The following is a 16,572-nucleotide window of genomic DNA, read 5'->3' as shown; positions in this document are numbered from 1 at the left end:
TTTCTTTAAAAGATTACATTACAAAAAATTTCAAGGTGCTTTAGGCTAATATGTTTTACACAAATCCAAAACCTTCTCTAAAAACTTATAAATATAGATTCTTCCACCCCAAAAGGGAGAGGGGTGGGAGAGAATGAATATAAAATCATGTGTACAGATTTTGCATGTGGATCATATATGGCAAATAGAACCCTTCCTGATGTTGAAGTTTCCTTGATAATGCTGTGCTGGTCCATTCTGGCATTTTTGGTAAAAGCTTACTGGCCTTGAAATGTCTGGCTTCCACAATAAAGCTGGTATGCGTATCAGCCATTTTAGTATTCTGACACAGAATATATTGTCCAAAGAGAGAACATCTTTAAGCATTATACATGGAAGATCAAAATTCCATCCATATCTGAAACACTGGATACTTCATCCATGAATACAGACCACATGGATTATGGTTATAAAATCCCATACAATCTTCATTAAATTGAGGAAGGAGCAATCATACTTCAACTTCTCAGAACACTGAATAGCTACTTCTTTCTAAAATAGATTAATGTCACTGCAACACAGAAGCTTGTATTAAAAAAAAAATTAAGTGGAAAACCTATTCAAGTGTACAATTTGATTCCTTGCATTACAATAGCCTTTCATTTTGGACATATGACACTTTTGGTATAGAATTGCCAATCCAGTTGCCATTCAAATGCTGGCAAAGGTAAGGCACAGAGATTTGAGATTTCATCCTTAATCTCCAGCTCACCCAGGTATCCTTAGGGCTTTCCTTTCTAACTATAATTCTAAAGTTTTGATGACTATAACTTTTCATAGTAAAAATTTTATCAGACCAATCATGATTTTCTTTAGCTTATTTTCTATTGATGAGTGTCACTGCTTTAAGCTTCAGTTCAGATTCTGTGCTGTGTTTAAATGAAATAACCTGAAAAAAATGTTTTCAAGATATGAGGGTATAGAGATAGAGGCTTTGACATTCCCATCTCTGCAGACAGTACAGTTCATGAATGAACTCTCTAGTTGAGGGGGAAAATTGCATTATTTTGGCTGAGGAAAATCTATGCAAGATGCAAAAAGAGTAGGTAGGAAAAGAACTGAAATTTCTTTTGTACACCTGAACTTCAAAGGCTACATACAATTTTTAAAGCACTCTATAGTGCTTGAAGTAAAGGCAACTTAGCAGATCCATCCCAGGATAGCCTGATGACTTGTTTTTCAGAAGCTTGAGCTCCAAGAGAAGTAATGCTTATGTCCATTGTTGGAAGATGTAGTATGCATGGAACAGAGAAAGCAGCAAGATGTATGCTAATACTTCCCCCCACTGCCTTTAAAATTGGCCACAAACACAGGGAAAGACCTGCCAACTCACTGACATGGATCAGAAATACACATATCAGAGAAAGACTATGCTGTTAGATAGTGAAGAAGGTAGTAGCATGATGCATACATTTTCCCCAATGAACACTTCTGAAGATCATTTTTAAACATTTTGTGTTTAAGAGACATCAAGAAGGATCTAGTGAAGAGATAAGCTGTTATTTGACTGCTTAACAAGCCATTCTATTCCACCAACTTTGGCAATCAAGCCCATCTTTTTCTGAGGCTTTCTTCTAGGTCTCATCTAATTGGCATCACAAACCACTGTCATCCAGAAAAAAACTACTGGGCTATTTTGACTGATGTCACAGGTGCAAAGGATAGCCCCAGTTCAGATGTTGCAAATGTTCCTGGGCTCTACATGAAAGTTGTTCCTGTTTATGAAAGGCAGACAGCCAAGTGCCTGGTCTTCACCAAGAACCTGGATGGAAAGAAAGTCACTTTGCTAGCACCAAAAACTGTAACATTATGCAGGCTCCAGTCTTCTATTTAAAATCCATGGTCCTGTTTAATATCCATGGTCCAAATCAGAAAGACTGTCTCCTGATGGCAGTAAGGTTTGCTCTAGGCAATACAGAGCTGATCCGTGTACAAAAGCTGCAACTGAAGAATGAACAGAAGACATCTTGTAAAAGACATCATGAGAAAGGAGATGGAGCTTCTGGAAGAAGTACGAGGAATTAAATTGCTTCTCCCTTAGCAAAAACGGTTCCTGCAGGTGCTTCTTCTGCATTCCAATCTCTCCTCAAGCCAGTCAGGCTGGAAGCACCAGTGCATCAAGTTCAGCTGGCATCTTAACATGGATTCAGGCGTTAGACCCCAAAAGGTATAGGCAGTGCCCAACTGGGCACTCAGTCTTCCATTCTGTTTAAGTGGGAAGTTAAGTGCAAGTGTCTGATGTAGTCCAAAGAAGAGACAATTGCAGAATCTGCAGCAGGACAGGCTTACAGGTCCTGCTCCCATATCAGAGGCGAAGGTGCGGCACAGCTTTTGTGACATCTCGGAAGAAGGGGTGGTTGAGTGCTGTCTTGGCCGAGATCCTCTTGTTGGGATCGTAATGCAGCATTTGCTAAAGAGGAAAGGAGAAAGTCATTGCAGCGGAGAGAAAGTCAAACATGGACGGCCAACATTTCTTCCTCTCATGGGACCCCCAAAGAATGCCTGGCTGGACACACACATGTGACTCAGTAATGGAATACAGACATAATTCAACACTTTATCCAGCACCAAAAGCAGGAAGACTGAATGCTACACAAGAACAGCAGTGCCAAGAAAAATAGGGAGGTGGTGAGATATACCAATTAGGATTTGGGTGGAGACCAGATTGACAACTACAGTACACACAAGCATTTCACATTTAAAACAGGCTGAAAGCAAGAAATGCCAATGCATGGATGTGCTTTCCAAGGATATGGCAAATATAAATCCATACTCAAATACTGCTGGGTATTCTGGTACCTCAGGAGGCTTGCATAGCAAACGCTCACCCAGCTAGTCTAGCAGTAGGTTGTGCAAGAGTTGAAATTACTGCCCTCCACACCACCTAGTAACTTACAGCCAGAAGTTTTCTGCCCTCCTCGTCCAAGGGTGGTACAACCTTACTGAAGTCCTGTCGGGCCCATTTGGGAAAGCTGGACTTGTAGTCAGGCATGGATGTGACACCAGGCCACACAGTCTCATCTGGAGTACCCAGTGTGCGGAAGATACGGAACAACTGGTCGATTTCAGAGTCCCCGGGGAAGAGTGCTCTACGAGTTATCTGTTGGCAAGAGATAGGGAATCAGAGTCTTGTCCAAAGGTGAAGCATCAATGGCAGGAATCCTACTGTTATTTGCTATTACACAACATATTTAATGAGCAAAGGGGCCATACAAGTTTTTATGTGTTCATCTTTCCTCACAGCCCTAAGAGGAAAGTCTTACAATACAGAGAGAAGACAGACTCCAAGACAGTCGCTTGAGGCCACACAAACAGAGCATGACATACACAAGGCAGATCTGCCAAATCAACCAGATCAAACCACATCTGCCAAATAGATTGTGCAGGCTCAAAATACAATTTAACCAAGTACTCCCAATTCTACTGTTCTAATCAATCACCCCTTTGCAGAGGCTGCTTCCAGGTTGTACCGGCCCACAACCCCTTGGCCTCAGAATTCATCCCAGATATGACCGGAAGCCATTTCTGGTTCACAGAAGCTATTTCCAGTTTCCTCTCATGACCTGCTGTCATGTCCAGGAGGCATTCTGAGACCAAGGGAGTGGGTCACAGGCTGGCGTGATAAAGCAGCAGCCTCTGGGGATTCCAGGAGGCTTTTAGGGGCAGATTTCAGCATTGCATCACAACCCACAGAAATGCAACTGTAAAGTATTATACCCATATTGCAACTGGAGAGTGGCAAGCCTGAGGCTATCCAATCAGTTTATGGCAGAAGTGAGATTCAAGCCAGGGAAATCCTGACTATCAGTAGCTAAGTGAACTATGCTACAGCAACTCTGTGAAGAGGTGATTATTTTTTATTTTGGCAGTTTCATTAACTATATTTTTGTATTGTGTTTTTTTCTTGGTATACCAAGTTTGGCAAAGTGACTAATAAGTTTAAACACTAAACATTCATGTTTTTGCAGCCAAATCTACAGCCTTGTCAGATGCTCGAAGAAAAGTTGAAGTTGACCCAGACCACCAAGGGCTAAGACTGAGCAAATGAATCTGATCCAGAAAGCTCCCATGAGAATCATTCTACCAGCTCTTCCCTGCATGACGCACAGCCCTCTGCATGTGCTATGTTCCTCACTCACTCTGCAGAATACAAATGCCCCCTAGCAGAAAGGAAGCAGCATTCCCAGAACCCTAACTGAGGCCTCAAAAGGTGAGCACACAAGAGATCTTTCTTTTCCCCACTCCCAGTTCCATGGAGGTTTCTGCTGTGGGGAAGGGGGATGACATAAATTGCTTTTCCCTCCACAAGATGATGCCAAGTCAACTGATCTTGTCAGCAGTTCTTCACAAGGCAAAGGAGAAGGAAGCAGGAAGCATTTGATGTGGCCAACATCTACATCACACATAGAAATTAACATGCCTTACTAATGCTCTGACGCCCAAGTTAATATTGGGGCAGTATGCATTACAGCATTAAAAAACAGTTCAGAAGGAACATTTTGAGATTTACACCAAAAATTACTCAATGATAATAAACTGTGCAACATAGGTATACATACAGACTTCATATTTTGGCTATGTCCCATTGGTGTTGGTGTTTATTACAGAATGTGATTGTGTTGGGCTGTGGAAGATGTACTGGGGCAACAAGTGCCTGGTTAGATATAGAGGGAAGAATGGGAGAGTTCCCTGACCAAAAACTGCACCCAACAGAAACATGTAGTGGCCACGTATGTATTCAGATAAACCATTACTCTGGTTCTCCGAGGTCTCAAGCAAGCATGTTTCCCACTTGAGCAATTTTACAAAGAGATAGTCTGAAACAAACCAGGGCAAGCACTACAACTGACCCATGCCCTGTAGTTACTACATCTTTTACAGAAACTGCCACTGCCTTCTACTTGCACTGAATTAGAATGTCTAGTAGCTGGCTGATGTAGCCTTAAGTGTGGATGCTAGACTAGTTGGCATTTGCATGCCTGCTAACGCTACTATTCTAGTCATACAAATGATGAACTTATTCAAACTTTTCACCCAATCCAGTAACCTACACACACTGGGTTGATTGCAGCTTTACAGTTCCAGTTTGGTGTCTTCACCCAATAATCCTAGTCCTTTAAGGTCAGATTTTCGTGGGTTGCCAACAGTGGAATAATTTCCTCCATCTTCTCCCCAAGAATTCTGCATCTATACAGTTGCTTGTACTTTCACCTTCTTTTCATCAATGCAATGCATTTACACCATCAGGATCTCTCTCTTCCATGGTGAGATTGTTTTGGTTTTCACACATTAGTCCAAATCCAAGACTCTGCAATAGCCTCAAGCTCTTAAGCAGAACAGATGTATGCTTGTTCCTGATTCTGATTGCCTACTTTGTACCAGAGCCAGCTCAAGCCCAGTTCACCAACCTATACCATTGTCATTTTCTAAAATGATACGCACCATCTCTGCAAAGATGCAACCCAAGCTCCATATGTCCACAGCTGTAGAGTAATATTTGCAACCAAGGAGAATTTCTGGAGCTCGATACCAAAGGGTCACCACCTAGTAAAAAGCAAGGCACACTCAATAATTCTCCTTTAAATGACAATCCCATAACCATTTATACAGATTGACTCTCGGCATCCTTCAGGATTCCGTTCCTAGAATCCCCATGGATGCACAAATCCGTGGGTTGGGGCCCTCACCTAACCTCCAGATAAGACCGGAAGTACCTTTTGGTTGTGACTGGAGATGTTCTGTGGCCCCCCAAGACGATGGAACAGCACTTCCATTTTTTTTTTCTTTTTTTACAAAAACCAGAATTGCCTTTCTGACACCTCCAGGGGGTGTTCTGAGGCCTGGCCTCAGAGAGTTTCCCAAATGTGAGTGGAAGGTGCTTCGAGTCATGTCTGGGAGGTCCTCTGTGGGTCCTCCAGTTGCAGGTTTGGAACCCATGGTGGGTCATATTCGCAGGTTCTGAATCCACAGATAAAGATGACCAATTGTAATAGTGCACTACTTTTTCATATGGTGATAATACTTCTTCAACTATTACTATACGAAAAGTCAACAATTATTATTTTCCAAGTCAGACAACAGACAGAAAGGCATGGGTGAAGATGCTCACCTCATGGGTATAGGTTCGCACTGGTACACCAAATGCACGGGCAAGGCCAAAATCAGCCAGTTTTATTGCTCCCTCTGCGTTGATTAGGAGGTTCTGTGGCTTCAAGTCCCGATGGAGCACCCGGTGGGAATGGCAGAAGGCAAGGCCTTGCAGAAGTTGGAATAGATAGCTCTAAGGAGAAAGAGATACAGAAAGGATGAAGACAGACCCTGAAGCAAAAGCCAGCTGTGTTATAGATGAGGTCTCAGCATTTGACTCTGATAGGCTCCTGAGAATGAACAAGAGTCCCCTCTGATCACCTGACAGAATTTGTTTATTTGCTTAGATTGGTTTTCCTGTCACTGACATGAGGTCTATAATCTTAAGGCATAATCCAGCTACCAAGGTGCTGTTGTGACCATTGAAAGAATTGCCCCAAGTCTAAATGGAACCCTTTCTCCTCCCCACCAATCCTTTAGCACATGTGGATCTTAATGCATCTGCCACTGTTGATAATGGATAGCTGAGGAAAATCTACCTATAGCAAATCACCCTCACAACAATTCCAGACTGCAAGTAACTCCTGATCCAAAGCACTACTGAGCCCTATGCTGCATCTACAGGGTCTCTGTGCGTGCAGATCATGTCCTTGTTTTTAGGTCATATTTTAAACACACAATCAAGGGGGAACCACTTGGACATTTCCCATGATTTTCACTCAGGTATATACAAAGATTTTATTCAACTCAGCAGGAATCAAGAGCAAAATGGATCCAGCTTTCATTCACACTTGCACACATCTGATCCATACATGCATTTAAGGCCTAAAATGTAGGCACACAGGCTCAGGAACTCCTGGACATGCAAGACCTTTTTCATTCAGTGGCAGCAACCCTGGGTGTGCATCCTGTTGCATTTCCTTAACAAAAAGGACAAGTCTGTGCATACAAGAACACATTAGCGCTCCTGTAGCTCTTTTGACTGGAACAAATAAATGCAGCCAGTGGATTCACAAACCAAAAAGAGGGTTTTGCACAGTTTTGCTGCCATCTCCCACTCCATTCTGAGCTAGTCACCTTGATAAGGGGCAAATCTATGCCACTGATGGAAGATGAGGAATCCATGAACTTCTTAAGGTCCTGATGTAGGAACTCAAAGACCAAGTAAAGTTTGTTCTCAGTGTGGATCACATCCAACAGCCTGGAAAGCAGAAAATGGAATAAATTAAGGAAGCATTGAAGAGACGTTTGCCCAACTCATGAAGAACTGGCCCCTTGTAATTTTAGCCAAGAGGGTCAGGATGTTTGGCACACCCTTATACCTCTAAAATTAGCAGAAAATTACTAAAAAAAAAAAAAAAGGATACCTATATCCATTTGTTGGGCTTTTTTGAAGTATCCAATGTTGCATACTATTGGATCAATGACAGTGGACGGGAATGGGCTGTTAGAAGGGTTCCCCCTAAGCTGCACAAATTGAAACTGAGCTCCACACAACTTGGAGCTCAGCAACCCAGAGGCCAGCGATGATGGCATTGCTAAGGGTCCAGAGACACTACTGTGCACCTATGGAAGAGCTCTATGCAGCTGTGCAAAAAGGGGGAAAGCTGGCTGCTAGACCTACATCTTCCATAATACACTTGGGCAACTACAACTCTATTCTCTCAAATGTCTATCTTTGACAAATTGACTGAAACTGAGAGCATCTTCCCAAAAATAGGATTTTACTCATTACCCTCCAGAGTTCAAGTTGTGGGATCTTTTTCCCCCCCAGTAGAATCTCCACTGACCAGAACCAGCCACAAAAATAGGGGCCTGGAGACAGGCATACACATAGAAGAAAGGAACAGAGTGCCTCTGAGCAAATGTTCAGTCCAGGAATTTGCTTTCAGAACCAGAACTTATCTCAGCCCAGGAATTCTCAGTCTCACACACACACACACGTTTGCGGGGGGGGGGCACTACTGTTTTCTTGTTGTGAAACAACTTGAAGTCACAAACTTTCAGTAATCTACTGCAAATCACTCAAGATTTCTAACAGTAGATCCCAAACTACCTTCTGTCCACTTCCAGTCTCAAGCACTTCTCTCTGCCTGCCACAGACTTACTTGACGATGTTGGGGTGATTCAGTTCCTTGAGCAGGGAGATCTCTCGGATGGCTGTGCTTGGGACACCTTCCGTCTCTCTGTAAACAAAGAGGGAAGACAGGGTAAAACTAGAGAAGCAGTTTAAACTACCCCATGGCTTTGCTCCATTGACACCATGAGATGTTCCCACACTAGACAATAACATCAGATTATAGGTGAAAGGATTTTGTTATATACACTCACTTAAAGGCACAGGGAGTCAGTTTAGATGTCACACTGAACATCTAATTAATTATGGGCATAGGGCATTACCAAGCCACAGACTTATACACTCCTCCCTCCACTTTCCATACAAGGGAAAGAAGTGTTTTAAAATAATTTACTGTGACAACTGAATTCAGAAAATCTTAGTTTGTTCAAAGCAGAGTTTCTGAAAAACCCAACATGGGAAATTAGGATATACTGCTTGTTTGGAAAATCTGCTTAGAGCAAACCAGGATTTGTTGGGTTCAAACGTCATAGCAAATATACCTGAGTGCCTGCCAGCATCTGGAGAGTGCGGGGAGCCCTATGGAGCCCGCTGCAAGCTCCCCACACATCTAAACACTAACTAAATGCTATCACAACCCACTTCCTGGTTGCAATCAGAAAACTGGAAGTGGCTTGTGATCACTTTTTTCAGTATTTAGAGATGCAGGGAACCTTGCAGAGAGCTCTGTGGGGCTCCCTGCACTCTCTGAATGCTGGCAGGCACTCAGGTATAATTTAAAAAGCCCCTAGGTCCCCCACAGCAGCACAATCCTGGGGATCATCTTGCTGCAATCCCCCTTTCCCTGCCCCTTAAGGGGGCAATGGCATTAGTTTGAGAACCACTACATTAGACTAACAGTGCACATGTTTTCATGTAACACTGCTGTTATTGGGCAGAATTACCTATGTAATCAAAAAGTTTGCATGTGGCTAAACTGACACATTTGATCCAGTAAATGCAGCTAATGTCTTCTTACTTATACTGTAACCTCTAGTCTCCAAAATTATATTTCAGCATCAACTTGAATCCTGTGGTGGATTATACTCAGACAAAATGAGTTCCACCCATGTAGTCTTGGCTCCTCTCATCTTTAGAAATTAACCAAATTTGAGGGTGTGAGCTGCTCGTTTGCACCATACTTTTATTTATATCACTTTGCAATTGATTCCATGGCCTTTCAAAACTACACAACTGAGTCTTGTTTTGCTATCCAGCGTCCACACATTCAGTGATCAACGACCATGATTATTTTTGATGCCCCCCCAAAATTAGGTAAAAATATTAACCTTAACCAAAGCTTAGCATACGTAGCTCTAATGTGTCTGGTGTTGTACAGTACATGAAAGAGGTGGAGCCTGCTCTCAGCCGGTGGTCTACATAACATCAACAAAATGGAACATTCTCAAAATCACTCATGCAAAGTTCTCTCTTGCCAGTAGCATTAAGGGAGCTCAGGTACACCTGGCTGGCCTATTCTGTTTAGATATATGTGGCTGGGCTATAGTCACACAGCAGTGGGAGGAAAATTGCTCTGCACATGCCCAGAGAAGCTCTTCTCCAGCCAATCTGATGGTTCAACAAAGAAACAACCCCAGAGGCTGAAAGGGTGTGTGGGTCCACAATGAAAAGGAAAATACAGGACCCTCAAGCAGTTTCGGTACCAGATTGAAATGAAGGACACCTACCACCCAACTCAAGCTTGGTACCAGTTATGTCTGTTTCCATCCCCCCACCCCCCAAACCCTTTCTGGAGGATCAAATTCCTCTGTGGGCTTCATAAATCAGGCCGCCTAAGGACTCCGGTTCCTGACTTCTCTTAAAACATAAACACCACCCCCAAGGACCCCAACTCGTTTTTTCAACAACTAGGTGAGCCATCTACATGTTCCAAGAGCCAGAGCACCTTGCCCTATGGCAGTGGTTCCCAACCTGGGGTACGTGTACCCCGAGGGGTACTTGACAGGACCTTTAGGGGTACTTGAAAAAGAATTTAATAATGGCAGAAAAAAGGCAGGTAGTACCCCAGAATGCCTTTCAGACCAGAAAGGCAGGTGGCTAGCTGCAAAAGCCCCACCAATAGTTAATTTTTGGTCATCAAGTCATGTATGAATCAGTGATTGAAAACCAACCCAGTAAAAAAGCTGAAACATAATGTGGAAAGTGATCAATCACCAAGAACTTCTCAGGCCACAAGAGCACATGCTGCTGCTACTATTAATTACAAACGTTTGTGTTGAGTAGTATGAGTGCTGCTACTACTACTATTAATTACAAAACTTGAGCTAATAGGAAGGGACCCACTTATGGAAATGGGCTACCAAGGGGTCTGCAAGTGGAAAAAGGGTTGGGGACCACTGCCCTACAGCCACTAAGTACTTGCACCCAGGTGAAAAAAGTTACTCTGTCATTAAAATGGGGGGGGGGGGACACAAAAGGCCACTGAGTAGGCCACACTCCATTCCAGTCCCTCCCCCATCGCGATCAGAGGTTTTCTGGGGGCACCAATGCAAAAACAGGACTCGGTCCCGCAGGGCAGGAGCCAAGGGCGCTTCCCTCCTCACGTCGGAGCCGGAGGAGGGACGGACCGCAGGCACAGAAACTTCTCCCAGCCATTGGAGGGAGACACTCCCAGCCCCTCCTGCTCCTGCTGCGGCGGAATGGGCCGTTCCCTCGGCTTCTTCCCAGAGCCACCCAGGCGGAGCGCCGGGGCCTGGCTACGGTCACACAGCGGCGGGAGTAAAGTCACTCTGCACGTGCCCAGAGAAGCTCTTGCCCTGCCAGTCCGAGGGCTCCACCGAGAAGCCACCGCGGGGCGGAGGGAGCCACTCACGTGTCCAGGCGGATCTTCTTGAGCGCCACCACCTCGCCCGTGACTTTGTTCTTGGCTTTGTAGACGACGCCGTAGGTGCCTTCGCCGATCTTCTCCACCTTCTGGAAGTTCTCCATGGAAGGAGAGGCGGCCCGCGCGGGGTCCCGGCTCGCCTCGAGCGGCCCGCAGAGCAACAGCCAGCCGGCCAGCCGCCCACCCGACCTCAGCGCGGCACGGAGAAGGCTCGCGGCGCCCACGTGCCTGCGCAGCACGGCCACAACGCCGGGCAGCGCTAGGATTCGGCCGTTGGCTGCTGGTTGTTGTCGTTCCTCCTTCCCGCGCGCGACGCGAAACAACTCGCGGCTCGTCCCCTCCTCCTTCCCCACCGCTTCCCGCTTTCTACTCGCCCCGCCTCCTCTCTCACCCCATTGGCTACGACGCGCCTTGCGGAACACGGAGGGAAGAGCTCTGGAGGGGTCTTAAAGGGGCCGTTGCTGGGCAGAGTGAAGTCCCAGGAATCTGGAGGAGGCGGGTGGTCTGGGGTGGCACTGAAGGCGCAGTCCTGTCCCTCCCACCCCCACTTGCCTGGGAGTAAGCCCCATTGACTGCTATGAGACTTACTTCTGAGTAGACCAGCATAGGAGTGGGCTCTGAGGCTGCAACCCTACCCACACTTTCCTGGGAGTAAGCCCCATTGACTACGATGGGACTTACTTCTGAGTAGACCAGCATAGGATTTGAGGCTGCAACCCTACCCACACTTTCCTGGGAGGAAGCCCCATTGACTATAATGGGATTTACTTCTGAGTAGAACTGCATAGGATTGGGTTCTGTCTCCACACTTACTTGGGAGTCAGCCCCAGTGGCTAAAATGGGACTTACTTCTGAGTAGGCAGGCATAGGATTGGGCTCTGGGGCTGCAATGCACAGAAGTGCAAAAAGTGGTTTTATTTGTTATTTTTTATTCAAAAGCTACATTATAATTAAAACTTATAATGGCTTTGAAAGTATACTAGGCAGGTTGTAGAGGCAGAATAGTGTCAGCAGATGCAGCCACAGCCATGACCCTGCACCCCCCCATCAAGTAATAAAGAAAACCCCAAGAAAACGGTTGTTCTTTTTTCTTAAGGTGGATTTTGTTTGTTTAATAAACATGAGAAGTGCAGAAAGCGGCATTATGTGTGTCTTTTGCTATTGCCATTTTCACCCACCTCTCCCAACAGTGTGCATTATCTATGTGAAATGCTTGTGGGAGAGAGGATCTGAGAAGTTCCTCCTGAGAGGAACTGAGAGGATCTGAAGTTCTCCTTCTTGGAATTAGTCAAAGGAAGTGTCATGAATATGTGCAGTTTAGGCCTAGTAGCATTGCAAAGCCTGAACCAAAGAAACCCAGTAACATAGAAGTGGCTTGCATCCTAGCTGCAAGGAATTTACAACTCGATGGATGGTGACAAGGTGGCACCTCTGTAGACTACAAGGTGCCCATCAGAGTGGAATGCAGCTGTAGACCTCCAATGGGAGGGGGGAACTAAGAGGATAGCTTTCAACCCCACTTTGGGAAGATTCTGTCCTCAGGGGTTTCTGATTGGACAGTTTAAAATGAGTACAGAGTCACCCCATCCTGGTAGCCTGTGAAGTATAAAAAACAAAGCCCAAAGGAGTGTCTTTGTCTTCATCTTGGGTCTTTGTCTTTTGGCGTGGGTGCAACATCATGCCCCGCCAGGACCATGTGGCCTCACAGGTAAACTGGGAGCTGAAGGTCTACAACAGAAGCTGACCCAGGTGAGATTTGGAGAATAATAGAGTTAGCCAGTTAGCTTTGTTGTTTTATGCTGATATGTTTCCTAGAAGTTTTTATGCCTCTAGCATTTGTTGCCTTTTGTAACTTTTTGTAACCCTATGTACTTAATAAAGTAAAAATCCCTTTACTAAGTTGTTTCATTGTCTGTTGGGGACAAAGGTTCAGAATCCTGCCTAGCCATTCAGCAAGCTACCAAATCCTCATTGTGGACTAGTAACTTGAGGACTGAGACTTTAAAGAAAGTGCTCAGTGCCTACAAGGGATATAGTTAAGCCTAGAGGGTCTCAGTGTCCCTGGACTGAGGCACTGGCTCTTACAGGGTGGTGGCAGTACTACCGAACAGGGATCTTTGAGGGCTCTAGGGTTCAGAACCAACAACCCTAAGCACCCCAAAACCCTGGGAGTGTGACGAAGTATACGACAGGAAGACAAATCTGCAAAGACCAATTCCTGTTTATCCAAGCGCAATCTGAAGGAAGCACCAAACCCGTACTGGGTACGGGGCAGGCCTACCGGCCTCTCCGTCCCACTGCAAATTAGGATGGTGCTGTTATGGCGCAATCCTAACCCCTTATGGCAGTGCTCTCCAGCACCCACATAAGGGCAATGCAGCTCTGAGGGAAGGGAACAAACATTCCCTTACCTTCAGGAGGCCTCTGTGAGTGACACCCATCTGCAGGATGAAGCACATGTCCCGTTGGCACCGCTATGTCAGTGCTGGAAAGCCACCACAGCCGCAATGGGTCTCCTCGGACCTGCACCACCTCAGGAGGTGGTACAAGTCCAAGGAGCTGCTTCGAGCCACTCCGCACTGCTCAGGGAATGGGATTGGGATCCAGCATAACTGTTGGGTTCCAGCCTCGCCTCCTGCTCCCTGCCTGTCTGCCCCCTGGAACACCCTCTGCTGGAAAGCACTGACATAAGGGGTTAGGATTGCACCCTCAATCTGTTTCAACAGAAATGGTTTTTATGGCATACGTTTCTTATGGCATATTAAGCTTTTGTGATGCAGAACTTCATCAGATGAAAATGAGCAGATGCACATGAATGGATATATAGGTAAGAGCCAAAAGTTTAACAGTGGGTTCAAAAGGCCATGAAATAGAAAGTCTGTGATATTTCTGTGCCAAGCCCAAATGCGTACAAAATAAGTGCAGCAAGTGACTATTCACAGCTGCAGGAACTGAAAGTACGACAGTTTCCCTAGGTTCCAGCATCTGCAGTGGAAGAGAATTGCCAGACTTTGATTAAACCCTAAACCTTGAGTGTCAAACATAAGGCCTATGGAAACTCTTTATCTGGCCTACATGATAACTTGGGCTCTCCCAATACCACCCTTTCAGCAGCACTGCTTCCACTGAGGCTCTGAAAGAGATAGAAGGAAGCCTCAGAAGGCAAAAAATGCTACACAAGAAGGGACAGACCAAGAGGGGTGAGTGAGGGAGATGCTGCCAAGGTGCCGGGAAAACCCAATTAACATGCAGGCCACCCTTTCAGCAGTGCTGCTTTTGCTGAGGAATTACTTCACAGGCCACTTCTCAGCTGGTGAGCAGTGAAGTGATGCCCCAGCGCATAGCTATTCAAACTGGGGAGTTGTGACACCCCAGCCTGACAGTCCTGGCCTCTACCCCCTTAAAGGGCAGAGGCAAGGGGAAGGTAGTGATGGGATCCCCAGAATCACTCCGCTTTCACTTTTGGAAGACTGGGCAGCTCTGCAGATGCTCGCACAGGGCTCCCCACACCCCAGGGAGGCTGGTGCAGGTACTGGAGAGTGCATCCCAGTCCCTGCAGCCCCCCTTCCCCCGCCGCCCCTGCCTTCTTTCCCTCCCCTGCAAGGCTTACTGGGGTCTTCAAACTCCTTGAGAGTTTGAAAACCACAGCCTTAGCAGAAGTGGTACTGCTAAAAGGGCAGCCTGCATTGAGCCCTTCCACCATGATAATTAGGTTCTCCCGCATCTTGAAAATATGATCCAGATTGGCAGACTTGCAGCTAACAAGTTTCTACATGGGATCAAAAAGTGTTCCTTTCTGGTTATCATCTGCTTAATGATGTCACTTCCGGCCCTAAACAAGTACCATGAAAACAGTTTGGCCCGCTGAATGACTTTCAACTCTATCCTACCTTGCACTGGAAGAGGCAGGCCAGGAGGCCTGCGCTGTACACAACGCAAGATTGGGGTCAGAATTGGCTCAGCTGAGGCAAAGGGACACTCTTCTCCTTACCCCCAGGTAAGCCACCACAGCCACAGTGGGTCTCTTCGAACCTGCACCACCTCAGGAGGTGGTACAAGTCCAAGGAGCTGCTTCAAGCCACTCCGCACTGCTCAGGGAATGGGATTGGGATCCAGCATAACTGTTGGGTTCCAGCCTCGCCTCCTGCTCCCTGCCTGTCTGCCCCCTGGAACACCCTCTGCCTGCCCTCTCCCTGCCCCGGAATGCCTCCCTCCTGTCTCCTCCCTTACTCCTCTCCGCCCTCCCCAGACCCCTGCATTGACCCTGGAAAATACCAAGCTTGACCAGCACAGCCTTCCTGGTGCAAGCCACCACAGAGGCTGGATGCATCCTCCATGTTCCAGCTCACCTCCGCGCGCTGGCGTGGCTTGCTTTGGAGGAGGTGCAAACAAGGCACGTTTGCGACCCTCCTAGGCTGGTGCAAGGGACACTGGGTTAGGATTGCGCCCTTCATCATCCCTGCTCACAGTTAACAGAATCAGACTTGCTTATTTGTTTTCTAATTCAACAAATTCACAGCAGAATTCCCCTTGGAAGTGCTTTTGGTTTAGTAGTATTTTACATTTAAAACCATTTATATCCGCCATTCTCACCTATAAGATGTTTTACCCAAAAAAACAGAACATGACTAAAAAATCAAACATTTAAAAGATGGATAAAAGCACTGGAAAGCACTGAGCATTGCGCCCTAAGTGGCTCAGATAAGTGAGGAGGAAATCACCGAAACTGAGTTGTCAGTTCTGTGCATGCTGAATCACTGGGAATCCTGCCTTCACAACATGGAATTTAAAAGGGAGGAGACAGGTGACTCCGAGCTACCTTCATTAATTAATCACTTTCAAGCAATTATATTGGGAGGTGCAGGACTATGGAGAGCTAGAGGAAGTTCGATAGGGTGGCACTAGTGGTAGTTATCACTGTGCTTGCATGACATAAGTACTGTATCTGTCTCCAATGTTATAATGTATTGGCAACCTTCAGTCTCAAAAGACTATGGTATCGCGCTCTGAAAGGTGGTTCTGGCACAGCGTCTAGTGTGGCTGAAAAGGCCAATCCGGGAGTGACAATCCCTTCCACACCGGGAGTAAGTGCAGTCTGTCCCTGGTCTGTCTCCCTGGCTATGGGCCTTCCTTCTTTGCCTCTTAGCCTCAGACTGTTGCTCACTGAGGAAAAGAGGAGAGCTCAAGGCCTGTCCCAGTGAGCGCAACCTGCAGGTCCTCCGAACTGCTCGCAGCAAAGTCCAACAGACTGCCAGGAGATGTGCTAACGACTACTGGCTCCAGCTCTGTTCCGAGATACAGATAGCAGCTGACACGGGCAACATCAAGGGGATGTATGATGGTATCAAGCAGGCCCTAGGTCCAACACAGAGGAAAATTGCCCCTCTGAAGTCTGCCACAGGCGAGGTCATCCAGGATCGGGCGCAGCAGATGGAACGCTGGGTGCAGCACTACTCTGAGCTATATTCCAGAGAAAATGTAGTCA

General features: G+C 46.2%; 1 protein-coding gene across 1 annotated transcript; it reads right to left on the bottom strand.

Annotated features, from left to right (window-relative positions):
- On the bottom strand, positions 1-11,398 carry CDK2 (cyclin dependent kinase 2). The gene is made up of 7 exons (XM_066613316.1): positions 11,076-11,398; positions 8,235-8,312; positions 7,204-7,327; positions 6,149-6,319; positions 5,482-5,583; positions 2,936-3,139; positions 1-2,449 (listed from the first exon to the last, which is right to left on the bottom strand). The coding sequence occupies exons 1-7, from the start codon at positions 11,189-11,191 to the stop codon at positions 2,345-2,347; spliced, it is 900 nt and encodes a 299-aa protein (XP_066469413.1). The 5' UTR covers positions 11,192-11,398; the 3' UTR covers positions 1-2,344.
- Positions 11,399-16,572: the final 5,174 nt, after the last annotated feature.

This window comes from Tiliqua scincoides, chromosome 2 (assembly GCF_035046505.1).
Source record: "Tiliqua scincoides isolate rTilSci1 chromosome 2, rTilSci1.hap2, whole genome shotgun sequence".
Classification (NCBI taxonomy): Eukaryota; Metazoa; Chordata; class Lepidosauria; order Squamata; family Scincidae; genus Tiliqua; species Tiliqua scincoides.
The sequence above is the reverse complement of the archived record's forward strand: the minus strand, read 5'-3'. Positions and strand labels throughout refer to the sequence as shown.

Coding starts and splice junctions, on each gene's coding strand:
- CDK2 (XM_066613316.1), bottom strand. CDS start 11,191: ATGGAGAACTTCCAGAAGGTGGAGAAGATCGGCGAAGGCACCTACGGC. Junction 6,320..7,203: donor TAGATTTGCCCCTTATCAAG/GTGACTAGCTCA, acceptor CTTTCTCCTTAG/AGCTATCTATTCCAACTTCT. Junction 3,140..5,481: donor GTTGCATCTTTGCAGAGATG/GTGCGTATCATT, acceptor TCTTGCCAACAG/ATAACTCGTAGAGCACTCTT.